We start from the raw sequence: 27,759 nt of genomic DNA on the forward strand, positions 1-27,759 counted from the left end.
ATGGAGCTCTGTGCTGACAGCTCAGTCTGGAGCCTGCTTCAGATTCTGTGTCTCCCTCTCTCTCTGCCCCTCCCCCACTCATGCTGTCTCTGTCTCAAAAAATAAACATTTAAAAAATAAAATATTGATATTTGTGAGCAATTTTTGCTTTTAATTACTGCTAACAGTTGAAATTCTGTTAAAATTTGCATACAAAGTAATCAAAACATCTAGCCTCCTGGGTTTTGAAGTCCAAGGTCCTTTGGCCATGGTATGGGCTACTTTTCTCCACTAAAGTTCATTGTAGCTGACTTCCTAGATGTGGCAGCACCCTAAGCTCCCAGCAGTACTAGATGAAATAATTTAATAGGTGAAAGCCACAGCACCCCTCTCCTATATGGCTCAAAATATCTCCTGTCTGCCACCATATACCTCCTTCCAAGGCATTGCCCTGATTACCCAAGAAGAGGTTCCTACATAGAACTTTTTTGTGTCTTGGATTTGACATGAGAATTGGGAAAGGTATGGGATGACTGCAGAGGATAAAGTGTTCTACATTCCTGTTTATACCCAGAGCCAAGCACTGTGCCAGGACTTTAGCAACTTTAGCATGGATTTATTTTTTCATTTTCATTTTCATTTTATTTTTCTCAGTCCTATGAGATGATAGGTACTATTAGTATCAGTATTGTTCATATGATTAGTTTTAATATATTACTAAGCCCACTGTAGTCATATCATTAATAATACACCATTTTATAGATGAGGAAATTAAGGCATTGAGAATGTATCTAGTGCAAGGTGGCAATAATCGATCCTAGGCAATATAATTCTTGAGTCAGTGCTTTTAATTCCTACACCATATTGTGTGTGTGTGTGTATGTGTGTGTGTGTGTATGTGCATGTGTGCATGTATGCATGTATGCATGCATGGGTGCCTGTAATGGAGGGGGAGGAGAATGAGCCTCATTTTAAAAAGTTTTTGAAAGAAGTAACTGTTGCTTTCCACTTTAACACAGAGTTCTTCTCTTCCACTGCTCTGGGTAGACCTTATTTGGGTAGCTAGAATGCGCATAAAATTGCTGTGGTGCTACTGTAATGTTGTTTTCATCATTAGATGTAGTTATTCTGGAGAGGCTTCCCGACAAATGGGGGATACAAGGGTAACAAATGCAGGTTTGATATTAATGGCTGTGACTCAAGCTTATGCTGATGGCATGTGGGATACAATCTCTTTAGGAAGTCTACATCTATTGACCTGAGTGATATAAAAAATGATCCCTGGGCCTCAGGGTAAGGTAATAAGTGAGACCAGGGCATAAAGCACAACCCTCACAGTCATCTGTGATGGAGTTTAAAATGATCCATAATATCTGTATCTTTCCTAGCAAATCATATACCTGTATTTTGAATTACTTGCCATGTCTGGACAGAAGGAAGTGGGGAGAGAAGAACAGAGTTTATTTGTAACGGGATAACCACATGTAAGAGGCAAAAACTCTAGTTTCTCCTGTGGCATTCTCATGAGTCCCGTGTTCCGACAGCTTACCGGATATAAGACAGACATGCAAATTCGTATTCTTTTAAAAGTAAAGTCTTTGCGTGATGATACAAACTAAGAAACTTTAAAATATCTGTTTAGTGTAATACCTTATTGTCAAAATAGTCCCAAACATTCAACTATTTTAGCTTAGGCATTCTTATCATAGTCTAGATATATGATTTAAAAAATAAAATAGAAAAATGCCCACCAAATATTCTATACACTTACTCGTGTTAGAATTAGGAATTTTTCTATTTCTGAAGAATAAAAGTAGACCCAACATACTCCTGCCCAAAGTGGCATTGGATGGTGGGGGGAGAATCTGGTTTCATTTCAGGCTTGTGCTACGTTTGACCTTGGGAGAGCTTAGTTATGCCTTGGGGCAAAAAATTAAATGTTCCATTTTGCAGCAGTATCATCTTTCACCTTTATGTGGATTTAAAAATGTAAATAAAATTGCTTTCTGTAAATGGTATACATGAAGGTCATATTCATATTCTCTGCAAGAATTCAAAATGCGATTTGACCCATCATTGGCTCAATAGATAATAATGTGTTCTATTAGTTTCTAGTAATCTACTTTTTAAGCATTTTATGACCCAATATTTTTATGCCTAGTTCCTAGTTTGTGAAATAAGAAATCAGAAATAAACCTTTTAGCACTTCATTGTAGGTTTATTTATAGAATGTATGCTTTCAACTTTGAACTTTTAAAAATGCCACATCTTCTCAGAATACATTTCCTTAGTATGAAAGTGGTCTGGCTGAGAGAAGAGTGTACTCTTAAAAAATTTTGAGGGCTCAAGCTATTCCAGTTATAATCTGAAAAGCAGAGGACAACGGATGGATTGAAAAACTAAAGTAACTGCTCTTCTCTTGGGGGGAGAGGGTGTTGGAATTCTTTTCATTGAAATTTGGATAATAAGACCCTAATAGATCCTTGTATTTAATTGTCATGATTTTGATCGTTAATGACTTTTGATTGCTTCTTCTGGAGGCACCTGTCAGCCGTCTCTGAAGCACAGATGGCTTCATCAGCAGCAGTAGGAGTTTCTTTTTCTTACTAACCCTGAGCTGAACAAATTTTTTTGGGGGAAGATGAACAGACCAATGTCATCCTAAGTTTTTCTGTGTTTGGGAAATTATTTTGTTTATTGAATAATGATTGAGATCACTCTGTTTCAAAAGCTTCTAGTTGTGTTTTTAATTGTGAAGAGAATTAGTCCTTTTTCTAAGTAGGTATTTAATGAATATTCAGTGATCAAGGCCATAAGACTAAAATGATAATATACTTCTGTTTGCTTGAGACAGTCCTATTTTATGCTTGTTGTTGATATAAACAAAATTTTCTTTTACTTTCAAAAGTATCTTGGTATAGATGATAAATTATATGGTCATCTTACATGCAACTCAGTGTTCAAATGGCTGACTGAGAAAGGTTGGTTATAAGTCTTTATAAAAGTCTTATGATTATGCAAGATTGTTGAACAGGCAAGAATAGCATTTGTTCTCTTTCTCATGAAGTATTCACATTCTTCATGAAAACTTGGGTAACTAGGCTCCATTACCATGATGTGCTGCCCCACCCTATACTCTTTTACTTAAAAATCTGGAAAAATTTTTAACTAAATATTGTGCATTAAACAGTCCTGAGAAAAGCTGGTAGAAAAATGATTAGCTGAGGTCCTGCAGGGTGGCATCAGCTTGGTGAAACTGCTTTAGTCCAAGGCCCAGAAACTAAACTTTGCCAGTGCTTTCAGAGTTAACAGTCGGAAATAGACTCACTGTAACCAGAACATTATTTTGATAATGCCCTTTTCCTGTGAGAATACCTAAAGCACATAAGCAGCTCTGGAGAGCCCAATTAGTAATCAAAACTTGATGTAGATCCATATATCGATGCATCCGTTTCTCTCTATATATCTAGAAAGCTTTGAGGTTATTTCATAAGAGGACATGGCAGGATCCAAAGTAGAGTGAAGATTCTCTTTCTGTCTTGTGCTTTCCTGTCTTTGAGAGTGGTGAGCGTGCATGATCTTGCTTGCTTCTCTGAATCCCTGTTTTCTATGCTAACAAACCCATTCAGTCCTTTTGATCCATTCTTTCTCTGAATATGTTACTATCACTGATGAAACTTCAAACAACAGTTCCTATTGGATATTCTTCCTATCCCACTTTTTGTTCATTCAGGGAATCTAATAGTTTTCTAATAGTTTTCTTCTTTAATATCATGGTTCTTTATGGGCTGGAACTTCGTTGGCACTGTTGACCCCCTACCATCTTTTATATCTTCCCTTTTTTAGGGCTCTGCAAGGCCTTGAGACTAGGATATGTGAACATGTGATGTTGATTTAATAGGTTTTTATTTCATACCTTTACTGAGGAGTTATTAATGGTAGGTAGTTTAAGCAAATAGATGGGCACCTATGCGAAGCCATGTGTGATGTGTGATGGGAAGAGGGGAGAAGAAAGTATTTTCTATGCCTCTGTTTAAATGCTTGATCTGTTTTTACAGTAGGCATTCTGTAGACCTGTCTTGGTTTTTCCAAATTTCTTGGGATTGTAGAAGTTGGTACCTGGTAAAGCATTAAAAAGGTTGGTGGGGGGAAGGGGAGTGGAGTGAGGTGGCTATGGGGATTAATGCTAGAACCACCTCACAGATTCTCCTCTGTTTTGCAAATGCACTGGCAAAAATTAACTGGATCCCCCTTGGTAGGAAGTATCAGTGTGGATTGCTCCTTTTGATAGCTCAGGAGATGAGTGTGCTTCCTACTTTGCTTTTCTGGGATAAATCTCATGAGGGATTTTTTCCCTAGAAATCTAATTTGCACAGGTCTCTGGCAAGGTCAGAGTTTAAAATTAATTTTTAAAAATCAGTTTCTACTTTTAATTATGGTAAAATATGCAGCACATAAAATTTACCACCTTAATCATTTTTTAAAAAGCTTATTTATTTTGAGAAAGAGAGAGACAGAGGGAGAGAGTGAGCAGGGTAGAGGCAGAGACAGAGAGGGAAAGAGAGAATCCCAAGTAGGCTCCACACTGTCAATGCAGAGTCCAACGTGGGGCTTGAATTCACGAACTGTGAGATCATGACGCGACCCAAAACCAAGAGTCAGATGCTCAACTGACTCTTAATCATTTTTAAGTGTACAGTTCAGTAGTAAGTACATTGACATTGTTGTGCAACCAATTTCCAGAACTGTTTTCATCTTGTAAAACTGGGACTCTGTACCCATTAAATGGCAACTTCCCCATTTCCTTTACCCTCTACCCCTAACAGCCATGATTCTACTTTTCGTCTCTACCAGTTTAACTATTCTAAGTACCTCGTATAAATGGATCATACAATATTTGCTCTTTTGTGACTGACTTATTTCTCTTAACATAATGTCCTTAAGCTTTATCCATGTTGTAGCATATGTTAGAATTTCCTCCCTTTTTAACTAAAAATACTCTTTAATGTAGTCATATTTATTGACCTTTTTATTTTCTGTTGATTTTGAGTCATAGAGAACTTTAGCTTATACCTCGTTAATATAGGAATTCATCCACATTTTCTTGTACACATGTGGTTTTATTTATTTATTTTTTTTACATTTAGAACCCTGATCCATTTGGAATTTATGTCTTGTATATGGTGTAAAGTATTAGTTTAATTTTATGTGTTCAATCGATAACCAGACATCCTAGCATCATTTATTTAATGTCTCATGTTTGCTTCAGTGATTTCAGATGATGCTTTTATCATATACTAAATACCCTTACATCTGTTTCTATTCCATTGGTCTGTATGTATCAGAAACACTATGTTCATTAGGATGACTGTCTAGCTATTTAATATGTGTTGAAGCCAATCCCCTCTCATAGCTTTTTCCCAGCTTTATTGAGGTATAATTGATAGACAACATTGTGTAAGTTTAAAGTGCACAAGTGACTATTTGATACACATATATATTGGGAAGTGTTTACCATAATAAGGTTCGTTAACGTATTTCTCACCTCACATAATTACCAATTTGTCATTTTTGTTGTGGTGAGAACATTAAAGCTCTGCTCTCATAGTAAATTTCAAGCGTATAACACAGCATTGTTAGCTATAGTCACTGTGCTGTATGTATGGTTCCCATGCTGTGCTTTAGATCCTCAGAACTTATTCATCTTATAACTGCAAGTTGGTACCCTTTGACCAACATACCCGCATTTCCTCCACCCTTCAGCCCCTGGCAACCATCATTCTATTCTCTGTTTCTGTAAGTTCGATGTTTTTATATTCCAAATATCAGTGAGATCATACAGTACTTGTGTTTCTCTGTCTGACTAATTTCACTTAGCATATGGCCCTCAATATCCATCTATGTTGTCACAAATGGCAGGATTTTCTTCTTTTTTATTATGGCTAAATAATACTTATGTTGTTTCCATGTCCTGGCTATTGTTAGTAATGCTTCAGTGAACGTGAGAGTGCAGATGTATATCTCTTTGAGATAGTGATTTTGTCTCCTTCGGATATATACCCATGACTGGGATTGCTGGATCATGTGAGAATTCTATTTTTAATTTTTTGAAGAACCTCCATACTATTTTTTATAGAGACTGTACTAATTTACATTCCCACCAATGGTGTACCAGTATTTCCCTCTTTTCCACAAACTCACCAGCATCATTTTCTTTCTTTCTTTTTTTAATTTTATTTTTTATTTTTTAAAATTTACATCCAAATTAGTTAGCATATAGTGAAGCAATGATTTCAGGAGTAGATTCCTTAATGCCCCTTACCCATTTAGCCCATACCCCCTCCCACAACCCCTCCAGCAACCCTCAGTTTGTCTCCACATTTATGAGTCCCTTCTGCTTTGTCCCCCTACCTGTTTTTATATTATTTTTGTTTCCCTTCCCTTACGTTCATCTGTTTTGTCTCTTAAAGTCCTCATATGAGTGAAGTCATATGATTTTTGTCTTTCTCTGACTGACTAATTTCACTTAGCATAATACCTTCCAGTTCCATCCATGTAGTTTCAAATGGCAAGATTTCATTCTTTTTTTGATTGCTGAGTAATACTCCATTGTATATATATACCACATCTTCTTTATCCATTCATCCATCGATGGACATTTGGGATCTTTCCATTCTTTTTGATAATAGCCATCTTAACAGGTGTGAGGTGATGTATCTCACTGTGATTTTGATTTGCATTTCCCTTATGATTAGCTATTTTGAGCACCTTTTCATGTACTTGTTGACCATTTGTATGTCTTCTTTAGGAAAATGTCTATGCAAGTCTTCTGCCTATTTTTAAATCAGACTTTTTTTTTTTTTGCTATTGAGTTGCAGGAGATCCTTACATATTTTAAATATTAACTTCTTATCATATTTATGATTTGCAAACTTTTATTCCCATTCCATAGGTTGCATTTTCATTTTGTTGATTGTTTCTTTTGCTGTGCAGAAGCTTTTTAATTGAATGTGGTTCCATGAGTGGATTTTTGCTTTTGTTGCTTGTGCTTTTGGTGCCATATCCAAGAAAACCCCCCCACAAAAAGCACAAAAACAAACAAACAAACAAACAAACAAACCAAAACATTGGCAAAATCAATGTTGAGGAGCAAGGAAAGATTTAAGAGTTAATATCACATGCCAGGAACTTCACTCCAACCTGGAAACTAAAATGGACTAAAAGAAATCATCAGATTTCTTTTCAAAGATACTTTTTTTCACCCTATAGGATTAGGAGGAGAGAAAGGAAAAAAGAAAGGGAAAGATAAATATTTAGTATTTGCAGTTATTCTCTATTTAGAAACTATCATCATAAAAATATTGCCCTCTCCAGTGAGCTAAATGGTTGACATGAGCTTCTGCCTTCTTAGTCACTCAACATCTGAAAATGATTCTAAATATTTTAATCAGTAAAAAAGAGACCAAAGGAGAAACACTCCAAATAAACAAACAAAAAACAAACTAGCAAGCAAATACCATGTGCAACCCCCAAAAAGTTTTATGGAAATGTCTCATTGATTTCCAAGATGGCTATGTACCCCACGTGGCATTTTGCAATGGGATTGTTTTTCTAAATATAGAAAATGGGCAAATATGCTCTTAAGCAAAACATTTGCTTTAAGAAAATTCAGCGTTTTATTTATTAAACTTCCTTAGCTGAGGAATTTCTGAATTGTGTGTTCTAATTGCTCTGAAGACTATCACGATATTGATACTAATAAATTCCAGATGTGCCTGACTTTTCTGATATGTGTCTTATACATAATTTTGAAACAAAAAGTTAGGGGACTGCCTTTGGGACTTGACAGATTGCCAGTAAACAATAAGATATGACTGAAATAATAGATGATTTTCTATGTCTTAAGTATTTAAAGTGTAAAGGAGATGATCAGTTTTAACTACCACAGGTAAGGGACAAAGCTTTTCTCCCCTGCATTGTATACCATGCTTCCCTTGTTACACAATACATCTTTTCCATACTTGGCTTCTAATGACTGGGGAAGTGATAGAATTAGGGCAAGAAGGATATAAAAGATCCTCTGACATGTTTTTGGTCACTAGCTCCTTTTTTTTTTTTTTTTTTTAAGTAGGTTCCACACCCAATCGGGACTTAAACTCAACAACCCTGAGATCAAGAGTTGCATGCTCTACAGACTTAGCCAAACTGATGCCCCACTAGCTCCTCCTTTTGACTCCTACTGTATCTTACCTGTCTCTATTTCCTCAAAATTAAGAATGAGTGCAAAAGTGTTCTTTAAAAAGGGAAACATGGTTCTAGAGACACATTGCCAGTTCATGGTGAAGGTAGACATGAGTCAAATTTTGCAGTAATCAGTGTTCACTGGAGTCCCAACATTGAAATCAGAGTTTATTTACATCCACATGGGGCAATGTGACACTTTTTGTAAATCATGAATTTCTCTATTCTTGTTATGGTACATTGTGTTTCAGGCAGGAAATAGAGATATGAAGAGGTTGTATAGAAGTTTTTTTTTCTTTGGTAAATGCAAAAGACAAGGGCATTAAAAATTTTTTTAATGTTCATTTTAGAGAGAGAGAGAAAAGAGAGAGAGACAGAGAAGGCGCAAGTGGGGAAGGGGTAGAGAGAGAGGGAGACACAGAATCCAAAGCAGACTCCAGGCTCTGAGCTGTCAGCACAGAGCCTGGCTCAGGGCTTGAACTCAAGAACTAGGAGATCACGACCTGAGCTGAAGTCAGATGCTTAACCGACTGAGCCACCCAGGTGCCCCAACAGGGCAATTTTTTAAAGAATAGAATCTAGAAATCTAACTTAGGCTACTGGTGCTATCATTTGTGTTGCTACTTACTGTAGAGTGAATCATGGGCCAGAGGGGCTGGGTGTTTGTGCCACATTATTATCACCAGTAACCTTGTAATGGTATGTCTTGCCATTACTTTCCATAAGACCTCAAATGAATCAGTGAATTATTCCATGAACTATATATTGTTAGTTCTCCTATGTGTAAATTTCACAAAAGAAGACTAAAGTCGGGTTTGCAGAACTGTAGTATAGGGCTGAAAAGAAAATGAATTGGCTTAAAGATCAACTTGTGGCCACTTTAACAGACTAATCCTGAGACTTTAATCAGTTAGTGTAATATTCCATGCATGAGGAAAATTGATGTACTGTACATTGTGTCTTGGCGAATAATCTCTGGTCCTATTTTCCTTTGTGGTGCCATTGAAAAAAGAAATGAGTGGATCTTTTAATGGAAATCAGGGCTGTTACAGCTTTAATGGAAGGGTGAAAGGTAAAGCTTTATTTCCCAGCCAGCCATTTCAGCTCACAATGAGAACAGACTTCCCTCTTTCTGTACACCATCTGCATGCACAGCCTTGTGGCCTGGGTTGCCATTTACTGTCCAGAGAGAATGGCACTTCCCAGAAAGGATCAGAATTTGAGCCTGGAATTTTAACATTCACAAGCCGTCTGTGAGCACAGGTTGGGAGGAAATTGGCTGATGCTTATCAGCGTCCACTTTTTGCCACTTCTTCCAAAAGTGTTTGGGCCAATATTTGATATCAGATGCTGTTGCAAGTCACTAACCTATAAAATATTAAGTGGCTTATTACAATGCACATTGATGTGCTTGTCATTTGGTCAAGCTAAATATGAGAGGCAGGTTTGTTTTTTTTCCCTTGTGCCCTAAGGACTTTTTTTTTTTCCCCAATCATTTATTTGCTGACCCTGACAGAAAAGAATAATTCTTTTGCATTATTCTTGTGAAGTCATCAGGAACTTTTCTAGATGTAACCTCTGCTCTGAAATGGGAAGTGAGGGAAGCTAGGTGTTGGTAAGTTATTTTATAAGTGGTAAGGGTGAGGCACAGGATAGTTAATAAATGTCTTACCTGAGTATTATATGTTTGAGTTAGAACTCAAGTCTACTGACTTCTATTTTGCCAGCTACAGGATTTTGTTATATACCCCTCCCTGTCTAGATAAGGGTAAAAGCTTAATATATTGGCTTAGGGGGATCTACCTAAAAGCACAATATTTGTAAGGGAGATAAAGAATTCTGGTTTATACTGGTGGTAGCTGATTATAGTTCATTGATTGCTGGGTTGGGAATAATAAATAAGGAATAAGTGTTGTGATTGTTTGCCATTATTTCTTGATTCCAAGGTTGCTGTAGTTTGAGCAATTTCAAGAAATAATATGCCTATCTCTTTAGAATTCACAGAGGCTGTGGGACCTTGAGTCTGGTCCAAGTGGCTGTGTGTGCTCAGCATGTGACAAAAATGATGAATGGAGACGTAGGTTCAAGGAAACAGAGGTCTTATTGGAATGACATCTGCTTCTCTTCTAGGCCAGACATGTCATACCAGGGTTCAGTGAATCATGGTGGAAGAGGAATTCGACAGGCTTGAAAACATAACTTTTTTTTCTGGTCTATTTGATTTTGAGCAGAAAATGAACAAAAACTAAAGTAATTGATTTTTCTATTTCCTATACTTTTTACATCCAAATTCATAAAGCTATATTAAATTAATTACAAAAGTAAATAAATTTTGGTTTTATCAGACTTTTAAACCATGGTTGCCCTTTTATATCTATTTGCTTATTCAAGTCCAGCTTGGGGAAAACAGTGCTTTGCTTTTGATTTATATTTTCATTTTTTTTTAAGTTTATTTATTTATTTTGAGAGAGACGGAGACAGCATGAATGGGGGAGGTGCAGAGAGAGAGTGAGAGAGAGAGAGAGAGAGAGACTCCCAAGCAGGCTCCACACTGCCAGCACAGAGCCAGATATGGGGCTCCAACTCATAAACCATGAGGTCATGACCTGAGCCAAAACCAAGAGTCAGATGCTTAACCAACTGAACCACCCAAGCGCCCCTTGATTTGTATTTTCAAATTGTTTCTTTGCCAATGATTTTTAACTCTCCATTCACACTACTCTCCCTACCACTATCTACATAGACTCCCCAAGTTTCAAATTAAGTTTTCAAAATGGTAACACATTATCCTGGGTAGACTTCCAAATACTACCTCACATCTAGAACAGAGAATCTCTTATTCCCATAAAGATTAACTGGGTATTTATACTCAACAGGTGGACATTTAAAAACACTTTGTGGGAGCAATGGGTTCTTTACATTTTAAAATGGCTTTTTTTTTACTTTATTTAAAAATCTTTTTAAGTTTTTTTTTTTTTTTATTTTGAGAGAGAAAGAGATAGTGCAAGTGGGAGCAGGGCAGAGAGAGAGGGAGAGAGAGAATCCCAAACAGGCTCCACGCCATCAGCACAGAGCCCGATGTGGGGCTCAAGCTCACAAATGACCTGAGCCTAAATCAAGAGTCAGATGTTTAATTGACTGAGTCACCCAGGTACCCCTAAAATGGCTTTTAAGAGGTATTTTCAAACTTCTTAGTTATGGAAAAGACATTACTTCTTGACTTTTCCACTTAAGTTCTTATGGCATTAAAGAAATGCTCTGTGGTACAACCATTTGACAACAGTTGCCAACTAATGCAAATGAAATGAATCTCTACTTCTCTGGTGTAAGTAGTTTCATTTTCTCAGGCAGTTCCACAGCCTCTTTCTAAATGGGGGAAAGAAAGAACTACAGATGCAATATGTGACTGGTGTATGCTGGATCAGAATTGGTGCATTCCAATGCAGTTGGTGCATTCCAATTGGTCCATTCCATCAGAATGGAGAAAATATTTGTCAAGCTACACAGCTAAGAATCATGGTACTTGTGACAGCCCTGGCCTGGAGGCCCACATTCTTAATATAGTTGAGAAACCAAGGGTCTCATCACACACTATATTTTTCATTGGTAGGATGCTTTTCATTGCCCTAATTTTCATGGATTTAAAAAGAAAAAAAAAGAAAAAAACAGTTGAAAGCAGCATCGAAAGGCAGGTAAGCCAATTTCATTCGTCCATTAGGTCTTGTAGCTACTGGCACTCTCCTCCATTGTTAATACTTAGATTTCCTCAGCATTCTCTTTGGGTTGAGCTTAGTGAGGATCCACAGAAAGTACTCACATATCTATCCTTTGCTTCTCAGTCCTCTGGCAAAGACTAGGTGCAGGCTGTTTTTCTCCCCTTTCTGTGTGTGTGTGTGTGTGTGTGTGTGTATCTTTTTTTGAAGACTACGGTAGGCATTTCTATCATCTTTGTTTCCATTTATCAAAATAATTTTAAAAAATTTAGAACTATAAAAAGTTTAGAAATTTTTATGCTTACTTGCTTAAGGTCAGACAGCCAGTCAAATGACAGAGCCAGGTTCCTGGAACAGTTCTTAATGATGTCATACTAAAGGCCCACTAATTGTTTGAGACCTCTTTCAGTTAAATTGATGCATTTTTTTAAATTATGAAAATAAGTGCTGGTTCATAAAAATAATACAGTGGTCCTAACGAATTGATGTCTAAGGAGACTGCATATAGTTTGCTTTTTTTTCTTTCATAGTTTGTAGGGCTATGCTGATGTAAAATGATGAACAAGGGTGTTCTGAGGAGACATTGGGGATCTTTTACTTTTAGGTTTATTGACTTAAGCACTGGAGAGAGAACCAGATGAATAATCAGAGACTTGTATACTAAGTATGACTCTCAGTCTTGGGCAAGACTTAGAATTCAGAACTAAAATGCACCTCGGAGTTAATTTACACTAGCCCCTTATCTTCCTGGTAAGGAAAATCAGCAGGAAGATGACATGACTAATTCAGGAGGAACAAAGAATAGGATTCTGGTCTTCTGACTTTAAATCCTTTAGTATTTTTCCTACAGTAAACTGCTGTCAAAGTCATTCAGCTTCTCCACATCTCCATATTCTCATCTGTGAAATGATGATTGTGGTCTTTTGTTTATTAATAATAGCATTGTTGCAGAGAGTAACCTGTGATGAATGAGAAAGAGATACAGAGTAGTAGCTATATTAACAAATTAGTGGAGTAGGAATTATGAGCGAAACATTGTAAACATAGTAGGGTGAAATAATCTTGATGGAAAGGACCACACTGAATACAAGTGTGTTCAGTTGAAAAGATGCTTTCTGACCTGGAAATGGAATTTTAGGGTAAGGTTAAGGGAGAACAAATGACCCCTTTCTTTTCTTAAACTAAATTTATGAATTGATTCTTGTCTTGGGGGCATTCTTAGACATAAACTTAAAATTACATAACACAGCTCCATATCATATAGTAGCTTTTTGATGATGATCTATTAATGATTTTTCTTTGATTTTTTTTTTTGAAGTAGGAAGAAGTTAATTTAATGAGCATCTTGGGTTGTCTCTGCGGTCTAATAATTTAATGCTTATCTAAGAATTTTAGTATTTTGCAGGCAAAATAGTTAATGAGGACATAAAATTATTCATTTTTTACCTGAATTCTAGATGAAATGATATGAAAGAAGGATGATTAATTTCATCATGTGGAGACTTTACTGGATTTTAGAAATTAAAGCCAAATACCCTTCATGAAAATTCTTGGAGATGTGACAAACCGATTTATATTCCATTAATTTAACTCTACTTAGGCAGAATCATGGACTTTTGTACTAAAACACAAAATTAATTAAATTGCCCAGTAGTATAATTACAGTTTCATCAACAGAGAAAACAACTTTGAGTGCCAGAGTTTTGAAATGTTAAACTGCATTTTCAGTTTAATTTGGGAAAATGTGTAATTGTGCACTGCCCTGTCATTTTCTTCCACCTAGAAATATTAATGCAGATGCATACATAACTTTCCTCTACTTATGACTTCAGCTTTGATTTCAGTTTGTTAAACTTGTCCATGGTGGGTCCTCAAGGCCGGAAGAAACTGTGAGATTGGGGAGACAAAAGCATCAAAATGGAGTGGAAAAGGTAAGGGAAATTTAAGGGGAAAAATGTAAGGATGGGTAGTAGATATAAAGCCCATTATGAAGTATGTGTATCTGTGAAGAGAATGACAGAAAGCAATATAGAGCTAGATAGGCAATAAATATTTGTTGCATGAATGAATTCATGAATGAATGATATAGGGCAGGAGACCCCTTAGAAATGAAAGCATCCATGAGCTATATAAAATATGGATGCTTAGCCAGACTGAACTATGCCATGATGACCCACAAAGTTTAATAAAATAACTGGCTTTCCTCAGGATTACAGTTCAGTTTGTGACATCTCCTGTTTTCATATTAGGTTCTCTGTTAGTTTTGTTTACATAAGTAAATAAAAAGCTTCCTTGCATGTAAAAAGAACTTAACAAATATTTTATTTACAAATATAAGAATGATATGATATATAATTTTGTAACCAGGAGAGTTTTTAACTGAATCTTGTATTAATTTTGTCTGAAACTTATCATTTACCAATTTTGTATCTCAGTTCTTCTTCATTTATTTTCCCTAATGGCCCCAGACTCCCCATTCCAAAGGAAGATGAAAGTCAAGAGGGGCCCTCTTTATATCTTTTCTTGTCCATCCAGTCATTGTTTTATACTAGATTCCATTAAGTATCAATTTTTAAAAATTAAGTGGCAGCGTGCATACAAATTTAGGTGTTTGAACCTTGATAGTAAAATTGAGTCCTCTTTGCGTGATCCTTTGCTTAGGAAGCAGATCTGAAGCAGGTCTCTTTCATTAGTAATAGAATGGGATCAATGGGAAGGTTATCAGTGGGAAGGCTAACTTTCAAACCTTGCATTGGCTTCGGACATGCCAAGCTCTGATCTCCCCAGATGAGTAGTAGGTTAGGGGAAATAATTCCACAAGGTTTTGAATGGTTTTTACTTCTTGCACTCAAGTTTTTTTGTCCCATTTTTGGCAAAATGCGAAGTGGAAAGTAAAACAGCAGGAGCCTTGGGCCAGACACACTTGAGTTTGAATTTCAGCACTCCTAATTATGGGCTGTCTACCTTTGGCAAAATTATAACAGCCAAAGCCTCTGTTGCCACATCTGTAAATAGGGCTGAAAATAGTAACCATCTCCCAGAACATTGTGAAGAATAAATGAAATAGTATCTATGAAAGTATCTGGCACATAATAATAGGGCTTCATTACATTCCTTCGTCTTCTGTTTCCTTTCCTTTTGGCTCTTTGTGTCTGCAACTTTGCAACATTAGGTATTAAAAATGACGGATTGCATTGTTGACAGAGTACTGGACTGAGAAAAATGTGGTAGCTGTTGTCTATTGAGAGCATTGGGAAAACACAAGGATCTGAGTGAGGGCCACTGGGAGAGGATGCCAGCATTTGGTTGCAGAGGAGGGCATTTGGAGAGCGGACCCTGCCCCCAGCATTTGCTAAATGTTTAGCTTTGTTCTTCTCCATCTTCCCTCCCACATTACATGATCAGGAAGAGATACTAGTTTGCACAAATCCCTTTCTTGCTCGCCAGTTTTCTCCCTCTCTCTCAGTCTCTTTCACTTTGTTTAAAACCCCAGTTGAGCAGAGTAACTTTAGCCACTACCTGGTTCTATGGAAGAAGAAAAGAAGAAGAGAAAAGGTAAGTGAAAAAATTACGGAGCCTAGAAGACAAAGGAGGGCCTTGTAGAAACTCTGGACAGAAGCATTGATTTGAAGTAGATAGTATTATCTAGGTCACTGAACTTCCCTCAAATCCAAATGACTTTGTTGCATGCTAACTATCAGAATAACATATACACACACACTCACGCACACACACACACATGCATGCACACACGCTTTCATATGCAAATGTACCAATATTTTAAATTCTTATAAGTGGAGTTGTTGGAAAATTAAATCTTTGATAGAGAAAACAAAGAAACAAACAAAAACTGTGATAGATATTTCCAAATTGCCCTCCTAAAGCTTTGTCCCAAATTGTAGCTCCAACAATGTATACGTGAGCTATTTCTCTCATCTTCATCATGTTTTTTGATCATTAGCGCTTTCAAAGAAGAAATATAGTAACATTTTTATTATTTTCACTTACTTAATTTTGACTAAGTTTGAGAAACTTTCATGTGCTTAAATGCATTTGTATTTCTTTTTCTATGAACTATTCATTCCAGGTTAGTCACTCAAGCTTTCTAAACCTCAGTTCCCTCATCTGTAAGCTGAGGGGCTCTTAGGGCTGAGAATGTAAGGGGGTTTTGCACAGCACCTGACAGAAAATAGGCAATTAGTAAATGTTGATTGGTATTGTTGTTTTCTTATTACTACTCTATATCAGCACCTTTTCTTCTCTGTCATTTGGATCTTTCTTTAGAATTCCAGATTTCTATTTCTATTTCTATATTTATATATTTACATTATATTTATATTTCTCTTATTGTTTTAAACAGTATCTCCCAGGAATCTTTTCTCCTCTTCTTCCTTCTCCTTCTTTTTGTTTTCTTAGTGGCTCTTTCCTACTCCTATATAATCAGGTTTGACAGTTCTTGGAGCTTTTCACTCCTCCCATTTCCTCCTTTCCCATATCTAATCAGCTGCTAAATCTTATCAATTCCACCTCAATAATCAATCCATTTAGTCTCCTTCTTTCTTAGCCCTCCCTAGACATCTTCTTTATATCCATTGATAGAGCCTTTTCTTACAGTCCCTAACTGGGAACTTGCCTCTTCAATCCATCCTTCTTACTGTTTTGGTAATTTTTCTTTCTAAAAACCAAATGATTAAGATAATAAATAATCTTAGGTAATGACACAGATATTTGCTGTTATAAAAGAGGGGGAAAAATAAAAAGAAAATTCAGGAAGAATAAAAACAAATCCAAACAAAGAATTAGAATCCAAAAAGGACAAAATGAAAGAAACAAAATAATGAGATATCACGTAATTCCAGAAACAAGGAATGCTCAGTAAATGTTTCTCACTTAAGCAAAACAAACAAAAATCAAAAAACAAAAACAAAAACAACAAAAAACCCCACCAAATTAGTTATTTTGTATCTTTTTCAAATTATTTGATAGCTGCCTAATGCCCACAGGCTAAAGTCCAAACTCCTCAATCAGGTCTTCAAAGCACTTCTCAGTTTCAGTCTTCCAGACTTGTAGCCCACTATCCTAATCCTCTCCATGGCCCCAGAGGTTTCCTGATATTTAGCTCTTCAAATCCCTCTATTCCCTGAACATTCTCAAACCGTTCCCTCAACTCTTATCACTTGCTTGTTGAATCCTCACCCATTTCTTTAGGGACAATTCAAATTCCTGTCCTTTAAAGTGGTATTCTTACATGTTTGTGGCCAGAACTGATCACATTATATGAAAACAGAACTTTGTACTTATGAGGCATTTTGAAGTAACACGACTTGTTTTAGAGCAGGAGTTAAGCTGATTTGGATTTGAATCCTTGTTCTGTTTGATTTGGAAAAATTACTGAGACTCAGTTTCCTCATTTATTAAGATCCAGGGTAACAAAAATTAAATGATGATTATCAAAGAGTTTAGTAGAGTGAGAGGCACACAGTAGACATGTAATGCGTGCAGTTTGTTTTTCTTATCCTTGAAGACTGTCTTCGACAGCTCACCTGGAAGTCTCCTGAGAATTCATACAGCAAGTATACTGCTCACTGGGCTGGGACCATTTATGGCCAAGGATTCATATGCACATGCTCTGGGGGGCCTTAAAGTTAACCTAAGTAGTTTAGACTTTGGACTTTTGATGTTTTTTGAGTAAAGGAGGGATGCAATCAAAGTGTACTCTGGAAAATTAATCTGGCAGTGTGATGGGAGAGAAGGAGACACGGAGAGACCAATTAAGAAGAGGTGGATGTAAGGGTAGCTGGGTGGCTCAGTCAGTTGAATGTCTGTGTCTCAGGTCATGATCTCACAGTTTGTGAGTTCGAGCCCCACGTTGGACTGCGGACAGCTCAGGGCCTGGAGCCTGCTTCGGATTCTGTATCTCCCTCTCTTTCTGTGCCCCTCCTTGGCTCGTGATCTGTCTCTCTCTCAAAAGTAAATAAAAGAAAATAAAGAAAAAGAGGTGGATCTAGATACTAGAATTGAGGAGTCTGGGGGAAGGGAAGCAGGTATAACTAGGAATGATTTCACTTATAGCAGAAAGGACAAAAGTAAAAGATATAGTAAAGAGTATCTTCCCAAAGTCTAAAAGAAAGAAGCCTGAGGAGGTCTTGGTTTAATGCAAAAGCATGAGTAAAATCCAATTAAAACTTCCAGGAGATTAAAATGGCAAACTTACAGAAATACTTGGTTTACCTCTAGAATTTCTGATATAACCCTTTTTCAGTGTGATCTTTATGAAGAATTTAGAATAAGGGAATTTCGTACTCGCTCCTCTATGCTCAGGTGACTTTGGGGATTGTGCCTCCCAGAGTATTAAGTACCATGAAAGGCCTCTCACCCCTGAAAGGCTTCCTTTTAGGTCATGGTCTAGCTCAGCCTGGGTCGAGCTGGGAAGGCTTGTATGTAGGATGCCTGCAGTGCCCCTGACAAGTAGATAGATGAGCTCTCATTTCCCGTATCGTGCTATTAGATTCCAGAACCAATGTAGCGCAGGATACTGGGAAAGTATTGCAAAGCAGGGGGCATTGTCACAGTCCCTTTCCAGCTGTTGGCTGTTAGCAACAACATCCATTCTGCTGCTGACACCCTGCTCTCCCCAGCGGCACTTATGCTTAGGAATTATTTAAACCACTTAAAGACAGTAGAATATTTAAAAGTCAAAATGCCTGCTTTCTAATTATTCCCTAGGCCTCACTTAGCAATAGCTGGCTTCGTGTCACACAATGTGACTCTCATGGGGACTTCAGCAGCCCCCTGAGCAGAAGTGGCTGCATTGGCATGCTATTAACAAAATGAGAGACTGCTCTGCCCACAGCCTTGAAGAGGAAGGCGAGAAGCCCCTCCCCCTTCCCCATTCCCTCCAGTCTCTAATCCAGTGGACAGGGCAATTTCAATGGGCTGCTCTTAGGTGTTAAGAGGGAATCTTGAGGCTATTCCTTGATTTGCTTTAATTCACTCAGGTCATTTCTCATGAAATGATCTGTGAAAAATGGGAAGTAGTGAAAAGGGGGATTTGGTACTGTTGGCTTCTCTTGACCCTCCCTGACTTTTTCGTTAACGTCTTGAAAACTGGTGAGAAAATACAAAAGAATTAATGAGTTATAGCAAATCAGGACTGGGACCATCATATTGTCAGGAAGTTTGTTGAATGGCTTTTGAATTTGCTTTGTTAAATCTTGAAAATGGCATTAAGCAGCTAATGGGGTTGGTATATTAAATACAGCCCTAGTCTGTACACAAAATGGACCCTAGCTAATCAGTGATTTGGTACATCAATTGATATGGGAAACATGAGCTCTTTTTATTAGGTCAGCAGAACCAGTGATGTATGGAGGCACTAAAAATGAGGGAGAGATTAAGCTTCTCTTTGCAATTTTAATTATGAATTTTTATGAACAGAAAAATAAAATGTAGACATCTTTAACTGGGAGAATAAAGGTGTCTGCAACGTTTGCTGGAGTTCTGATCTATTCATGTTCCATTTTTCTTTAGTCTCACATCTAGATAAAGATTTGAAGGGACATTATAAATTTACATATTCTTAGTTTTTAATATATTATTAAGGGAAGGTGAGGTGTGAAAAATCCTTTTATCTGATTTCCTCTGATATTACTCATATTACCCATTTGAAAAAAAGAAGAGAAAAAGAATTTTAGACCCAGAGAAAATGTAAGAGAGGCTGAGTCCTAGTCTTTTGTTCCCTAGTCCTGAAAATTCACTTCTCTCTCCATTTGTTTCTCCCAGTGATGTGCATGGGAGGTGGTGTAAGATACTGGGGATGAGCCCAGCACCTGGAGTCATTAAGGCTGATGCAGTTAATGGGCTCTGACACTTGCTAATTCTGTAACCTGGGACCTTTTCCTTAATTTTTCTAGATTGTAGTAGTTTCTACATCTATAAAATGGAGATAATAACTCCCCTATGGTGTTTTGAGAATGAATAATATAAATGAGAGAAATATAAAACACTTAGCACATTGACTGATATTTAATGTTGAGTGAATATTTTTTTACTATTTGGGTTTGAGTCCTGCAAAATCCTTCTATTGTAGAGTACGTTTTTCTATATAGAAGTCTGTGACTGCTTTGGGCCTTTTCTAGTGTGGCCAAGTTTAACTCAAATTTGGTTTAAAAGGTCAATGTATTTTATAGGACTATGAAAGGGTATTAATAGCTAAATACTGCTAAATGAGGAATCATAGAAGCATCAGGTGATAAGGCCTCTTCTTAGAATCTCTCTAAGGCCATATCATGCACATTTGCATATAGTTGGCATGTGATTTACACACGCTTCCTATCTGTTCTGAGATATTTTCAACTTAGACTTTTATTATGGCTCCCCTCAGGACACTAATTTCCTGAGTTTCCCTAATCTTCTTGGAGAGTTTCTTATGTCTTACACTCTTTATGTTGTTAATTTTCAGAAATCATGAGCCTGAGACAGCAGATAGATAAACTTAAATGAGGAGTGTAGAGTAGGGGACTGGCATAAACCTTTGCCAGCATTTTAGCCTGGGCATGAAAATGTATTTTCAATCTAGTATCTTTAGATCTTGCTAGAGTATCTTGGAAGTTCACTGGTATCAGGTTGTTAATTAGGACTAGTTGGTTAATATGATGATCAGTAACAAGATAACAGTCATTCTCAATTTAGAACTTTTTGATTTAAAGTGAATAATCGTGAATAGACATTTTCTTGGAAGAAAGGAGTTACTGGATATTCTGCCTATTTTTTTTTTCTAGAAATTTATTACCAAGCACTGCTATTTATTTTGAGGCCGATTCCAAGTTTTTTTTGGACATCTCAGGCTATCAGTGTTATTGATTGCCCTCTGTAGGGATGCCTGTAATTTGTATGTAGTTAATTAATAAAGTTTATTGAGCATTTAGTTGGGAAGTAAATTGCACAAAATGAGAAAGAGAAAAGAAATTGTGATCTGTGCATACACTATTTAAATAAATCAGAAAAAATAAGTAAGGAAAGTGTTTTGGACCATGTTTTAATAAGCTTTCACCAGAATTTCTAAAGCAGATGTATCAGATTCTAGGAAAAATGATAAACATAAATCCTTCCAGAGTGTAATATATAGGGTGTTGTATGAAATCAAATCTAGAGATTGGCTAGAACATGAAAAATAAAGAAAACTCAGACAAATGTCTTAGCAAATGGTTAAGAATAATCTTTTCTTCTATAGTTTCTTTTAAAATGGGTATGTAGATGACTTTAGAGAAGTTGAAGAGGATTTAAAATCAGTTCAAAAATTTAAAGCCTATTTGCATTTTATTTTTGAAAGCCTCTTTCCTGAAAATGAGTTTTCTTATAGTGACTCATAGACTCTCCATGATAATAGTCATTCAAACATAATTTTTATTTGTCAATACATTTTTGTTTTTATTAAAAAATTAAAAAAATATATTTATCTTGAGAGAGAGTGAGAGCGCAAGTGGGGGAGGGGCAGATAAACAGGGAGAGAAAGAGTCCCAACCAGGCTCCACACTGTCAGCACAGATCACTGGGCTCAATCTCACCAACTGCGAGATCATGACCCGAGCCAAAATCAAGAGTCAAACGCTAAACCGACTGAGCCACGCAGACACCCCTGTCAATACATTTTTATTGAGTACTTACCAGGTGCCAGACACGATGCCGGGTTGAGTTCTAGCTTAGAAGCTCTTGGTTTTCGGAGAACAATCATGTAGGACATAATGATACAGAGGAACAAATATGTCTTTGTGCTCTCATCTGTTTTTTTTTTTTTTTTTCTTTTTTTCTGAGTCCTGTTTCCTCCAGTAATGACTCCCTCTCCTCTTACTCTTTCATGAAACTACTGGTCTTTTTCTTCTTCAAAGTATGATCTCAGGAAACAATCAGAGTCAGATAATCTTACATCGTACATCTTAAATAAGTTACATCTTATCTTGAATAAGTTAACTATGAATAAGTAGAACAAGTTCACTGTGAAGGCTCCTAGAGATTTTTACACTTCAATATAATTGCAGATTGAAATGTACACTATGTTTGGGGCAAAATACACATCGTTACTATTGTTAACTGTAGAAGTCTACCATATGTATAGCATTTACTGTAGGTTAGACATTATGGTGAGAATTTTGTATACATTATCTGTAATACACATACAATCTCCGTGAAATGTCATTATTATTACTCTAATTTTGCACAAGGAAGCTGAACTGTCTTGTTGGGCTTGCTCAAGTCCCTGTAGCCTGTGACTGGAAGAGCTGTGGTTCCATCTGAGTTCTGACTGCTTCCAAAGCCCAAGTCCCTTGCACTCTACTACTTGGCCTCTGAATATATTTTAATGATAAAAATATTAGACAATGGGGATTGTGTGTCTTTTCTATATAGTTAAATTGCATGTGTTATAGAAATCCAACTCAGGTGCAGTCAAATTGTGTGAAAATCCTTTTGGGATGAGTTTAGCTCAAGAATCTGGAGTTGGCCATAGCTCAACCTGCCAGGCTTACAGAGAAGACTCTATTTGTAATTTATGCTGTGCTTGCATTGCCAGATGGATCATGTAGAGAATTACATTGACCACTAAGATGGTTAAAATGTAGATTCCAGTTGTTTCATGTATGTGTAAGTGAAGTTAGTGCATATCATCTAAGAATGAGAGGTATTTAGGGGGTTGAAGTTTATGATATGTGGTTAAGAGTAACAGGTGAACATTCCTAAGAAATCCTGAATCTGGAAATAATTTTCCTATAAAGGGAAACATTTCACTTTATTCAAGATGTATTGTTTTTAAAATTCTCAGAGAATGCATATGTTGTTTAAAGTTGAACCACTTTTGAAGTTTAGACCATTTAAGGCCAACTTTGGCTTTACTGGAAAAAATGCAGAGTAGGAATAGAGATAGATCTCAGGGAGGGAAACCTGGTGCCTGGCTAGGCCATCAGGGAAGGGGAAGACCATACTGAAGGTTGATGAGGGGGTGAGTACAAAATGAGCACCCCACCTTTAAGATTCTTGTTTAACAGGTGTTTCACAGTCTTGTTTTCACATGGATTTTTATAATGGCTCTTTATCAAGCTCTTTCAAATGTTGTGAAATAATCATAAAAAGCTTGTTGCAAGTTGCTACTTTTGTACAATGTTTACAAGGCCAATGGCTGTGAGCTCTGCTCTTTCCCACCAGCTATGCCTCTGGGATGATGAAAAATGACTATTTATTTATTTAGTTATTTAGTTAGTTATTTAGTTAGTTAGTTAGTTAGTTTTTAGAGACAGAGAGTGAGCAGAGAGTGAGAGGGGCAGAGGGAGGGAGAGAATCTTAAGCAGTTGCCATGCTCAGTGTGAATCCCAATGCGGGGTTCAATCCCAATGCGGGGTTCGATCCCATGACCCTGGGATCATGACCTGAGCCAAAATCAAGAGTTGGATACTCAACCGACTGAGTCGCCCTGAAAAATGACTTTTTAAATTAAAACTTTTAAAAAATATTTGTTTGTTTATTTATTTTTGAGAGAGAGAGAGAGAGAAGGGCATGATCAGGGGAGTGGCAGAGAGAGAGAGAGGGAGACAGAATCTGAAGCAGGCTCCAGGCTCTGAGCTGTCAGCACAGAGCCGGATTCAGGGCTTGAACCTACAAACCACGAGATTATGACCTCAGCCAAAGTCGGATGCTTACCCATCTGAGCCACCCAGGAGCCCCCAAAATGGCTTTTTAAATAAAAAACATGGGACTGGCAGGATGGGCTGGACATGGGGATGGGGGTCTTACAAAATTCTGTGGTGCAGAAAGATAACTGGAGGTTAGGGCAAGGTTAGGAAAGGAAGTAATGACTTGAAACTTCTTGGGTCTCATTTTTAGACAGTCAGGCACTGGACAGATACAAAATGATGGCATTTGAATTTCCAAGGGATTTGTATCTGAAAATTAGAGCTACTTCAGTAAACCTGGTTTTATCCAAATTAGATTTGAAAAACTTATGTAGAACTGCCAAGTTTAGCATCTCAGAATTAAAAAGAATAAGCACTTAGCATAACATTGCCAGGTAGTAAATAAAAACTGAGAATAAACTGAGGGTTGATAGGGAGTGGGAGGGAGGGGAGGGGAGGGGGATGGGCATTGAGGAGGGCACCTATTGGGATGAGCACTGGGTGTTGTATGGAAGCCAATTTGACAATAAATTTCATATTAAAAATAAATAAATTAATAAAAAGAATAAGCAGTGGGACATGGTCATCTTTGAATTTCACCTTTTTAAAAAGTTTATTGATTTATTTTGAGGTGGGGAGGGACAGAGAGAGAGAGAGAATTCCAAGCAGGTTCTGCACTCTCAGTGTGGAGCTTGATGTGGGTCTTGAACTCACAAACTGAACTGTGAGATCATGATCTGAGCCCAAACCAAGAGCCCAATGTTTAACTGACTGAACCATGCAGGTGCCCCTGAATTTCACTTTTTTTTCAATATATGAAATTTATTGTCAAATTGGTTTCCATACAACACCCAGTGCTCATCCCAAAAGGTGCCCTCCTCAATACCCATCACCCACCCCCCATCAACCCTCAGTTTGTTCTCAGTTTTTAAGAGTCTCTTATGTGAATTTCACTTTTTTAAGATGGATATCAGTTCAGTGAGGCAGCATGCTACAGTTAAGTTTGCATTTAAGGGAAATTATAAGTAGCATGAGCCCTCGCTCTGTGAGGAAGTATTGTGAGGAGTAAAACTGGGTCAGGCATATCATTAACTTTATGTTATGTTCTCATATTCTCATATATGCTGGTCATATATGCTGGATATATTCTCATAAAGCTGGTCTTTTGTTTAGAAGAGGGATGGAAGGACAGAGGATGGAGAAGGATGACTATTAAAAGTCACAATATCCCAGTTTTGTTACTCAGGGTAGGAGCTGCTGAGTCAAATCGATTGTAAATACAATTGAAGTGACTTCTCATAGGAACTCGTTTTCTTGCTTACTACCGAACAGATCTTGATTTACCATGGAACATTAGTAGGATGGATTTGTCCATGGCCTTCAACTAACTGGAGAAACTACTTTTTAACTTTTTAAATTCTTCAGCTATCTATAGTCTTTTGTTCCCTGGAGAATACATCAAGACCTTTATGGGGGTTTTCTCTTCTCATGAAAATAAGTGCCCTATTTTTCTTTCATATTTTTCATTATTAACATATTTCACAAGTATTACTTTGTTAGAAGATACAGAATAGCAATTTAAAAAATTTATGTATTTTGAGAGAGAGAGAGAGAGAGAGAGAGAGAGAGAGAGAGAAAATCTCAAGTAGGCTCTGCTCCAGGCTCAATCCCATGAACTGTGAGATCATGACCTGAGCCAAAACCAAGAATCAGATGCTTAGCTGCCTGAGTCACCCAGGTGCCCTCAGAATAACATTTTTAGTTCTTCTCATTCAAAATATCAGATCACAAAATGGTATGTAGGGTATAATGTCATGGTATATGGTGTTTACCATAATGTTAACACCAACATTTTTTTCCTGAGAGAAGGATTACACGTAATTTTTATTCATTTATTTATTTTCTGCTAACCTATAGTGGGGCCAGAAAAACTGAAAATGTAAATAATTTTACCATGTTTACAGTGTCATCACAATAAGCCATTTATTACATATTCTGAACTCAGATCACTCCCTGATCATTTCATTTTATTTCTATAGGTGATGTGTCCTTTGTGTGGAGAAGAAAGAAAGATAAGTTATTAATATATATGTAGTCACATTGGAATTACACTGATTTGTAATAATTGTACTTTGACTTGTACAGAAGCTGTGCTTCTGTTTGACATTGTTCAAGTCATTTAAGCACTTGGGGACTGTTTCCTCATCTGTTTGTAATAAGGGACTGCACTAAATGATCTCTAAGGTCTTTCTAAAATTGTATACTTTTATGAGTGAACATTTTTCAAAGTAATTTCATATTCATGATTTCATTTGATTCCCAGACTGCCCAGTGAGGGAAATAAGATCAATGCTATTTTACAAATGAGGAACTGAGCCACAGAGGGGTTGGGCGCTTTGTCCAAAGTCACCCTGAACCAGTATCAGAGCCTATGTGAAGGCTGTGGCTGTCCTTCTCTGAGTCCATGTTTCTGTCCCTGGGCTGCCTGCCTCATTGCCACCAGTTCTTTCAGATGCTCTGGCTTCTGTAAATGCTGCGGATGCCATTCTCCTGGGTGGGCCCCTACATGGTAGGAAAGAGACTCTGGCTGGGATACCACATTCCAAGAGTAACCCCATGACAGGAGATGGAAGAAATCACCAGGCTAAGTCAGAGGATTGCAAATAATCCCTCTCAGCCTAATAACGAGTGAAACTAGGTTGTGGAGGAAACCTGCTTATTAGCCACAATAGATTCCCTTTTCCCTAATGGAGGCAGAAAGCTTGAATACAAGGATCTGGACTAATTGATGGAAACTTGCTTGTATTAGCACCTTGTCCCAACTTTCCAACAGGCTTCCAGGAGTTTGGAAAAGCCATTACTGCTCTGATGCTCCAGTTTCTCTATAGTTTAACAACACAGCCAATATACCTCCTCACTGAGACATCACCTTGTTGTCTTTACATAAAAGAGTAGATTAATATTAGTGTTATGTGCTGCCCTCCAGTTAATTCCAGAAGCAGAGAATGTCTGGGGCCAAGAGCCACTTTTCCAGTTACAGTGTTTAGACATGGCATAACTGATGCTCCTTTCCACTCTTTCTTTCTATTACTATACCTGGAGTTTTTGGGGGAACAAACTATTGGATAATTCTTCCATGTGGGAAAATGGTCACTGTCATGTGCCTAGAACTGTAAATGCTTTAGCAGTGCAGCTGCTCCCAACCAAGGCTTGAAAATCATTGACTGAAGCAGGCTGCATCACCTAAGTTAGTTGTTCCAATGCATTACACCCAAGCTGTGTTATCCATCATATGTACAAGAAAGCCTTTTTCCCGCTGCTATTGATTTTTGCATGGTGCGTATTTGTCTGTACTCTTGACAGGATGACAGTTGGCTGACATTGCTAAGCTTGGGTGTCCTTTTATACCTCCTGTACTCTAAAACTGGCATGTGGGTGGGAAGATTCAGATTAAAGCCCTCTTAAATAATTGTTCTCTTATTGGTTTTTCCCCATATCACTTGTTATTGTATTGTACTGTTGGTTCCAACATCTTGTGTCCCTTCACCAAACTTTAGTCCTATTTTTTTCAGGGTTCCTTCTCCTTATGCTGTGTTTTCTGTATAAATAAGGTTATATTCTCATGTGCTAGATTCTAAAGCCATTCTGAGGCAGTAGACAAGTGACTTGAGGTAGATACTAAAGTGCCACACTTCTCTAGGAGAGAAGACAAGTTGCCAAACCCCAGCAATGATAGACCTTCTATTTAGTTAACTTCTTAGTCCAATTTTAGTAGTCTAGATGAATCTACCCCAAAAGAACAGACATTTTCAGCTTGGGCAGAATGTCATTTCCCGTTTATAGGCTACTCAGATTTCATTTTCCACTTGAACTGCTTGCAGGTATCCTGAGCTCCCTTCAAATTACCCAGGGGCTTGATGAGTAGCTGGACTCACCAGTGAGTGGACAGCTCATTAGCCAATCTGTGAGGGCCTGCTGTGACTATTTTGAATCAAGAAGCCAGGTTTCTAATGGTGGATGGCCAATTAACAGCAAAATGTACCCTCATGAATTTTAACTGTTGCCTTGTCAGAAGGCTGAGTTTGATGTTCTTTTTCATGATGTTTATTTGCCTTATGATAATTTGGAACATGGGAGGACTTGAAATTGAGAATCAGGTGAGTGAA

At 37.3% G+C, this 27,759-nt stretch overlaps 1 protein-coding gene across 4 annotated transcripts in view; it reads left to right on the plus strand.

The window, feature by feature from the left end:
* The window catches only part of NXPH1 (neurexophilin 1), a 402,419-nt gene that overhangs the window by 118,975 nt on the left and 255,685 nt on the right, over positions 1-27,759 (plus strand). The window contains exons 2-3 of one of the 4 annotated variants that reach the window (XM_047843242.1): positions 11,831-11,912; positions 13,778-13,864. The exons of the other annotated variants lie outside the window; for them this stretch is intronic. Coding sequence (XP_047699198.1) covers positions 11,832-11,912; positions 13,778-13,864 — 168 coding nt within the window. The 5' untranslated portion in view covers position 11,831. The remainder of the gene's footprint in view (positions 1-11,830; positions 11,913-13,777; positions 13,865-27,759) is intronic. 4 annotated transcript variants of the gene reach the window in all.

The sequence above is a fragment of the Prionailurus viverrinus genome, chromosome A2, assembly GCF_022837055.1.
Source record: "Prionailurus viverrinus isolate Anna chromosome A2, UM_Priviv_1.0, whole genome shotgun sequence".
Taxonomy (NCBI): Eukaryota; Metazoa; Chordata; class Mammalia; order Carnivora; family Felidae; genus Prionailurus; species Prionailurus viverrinus.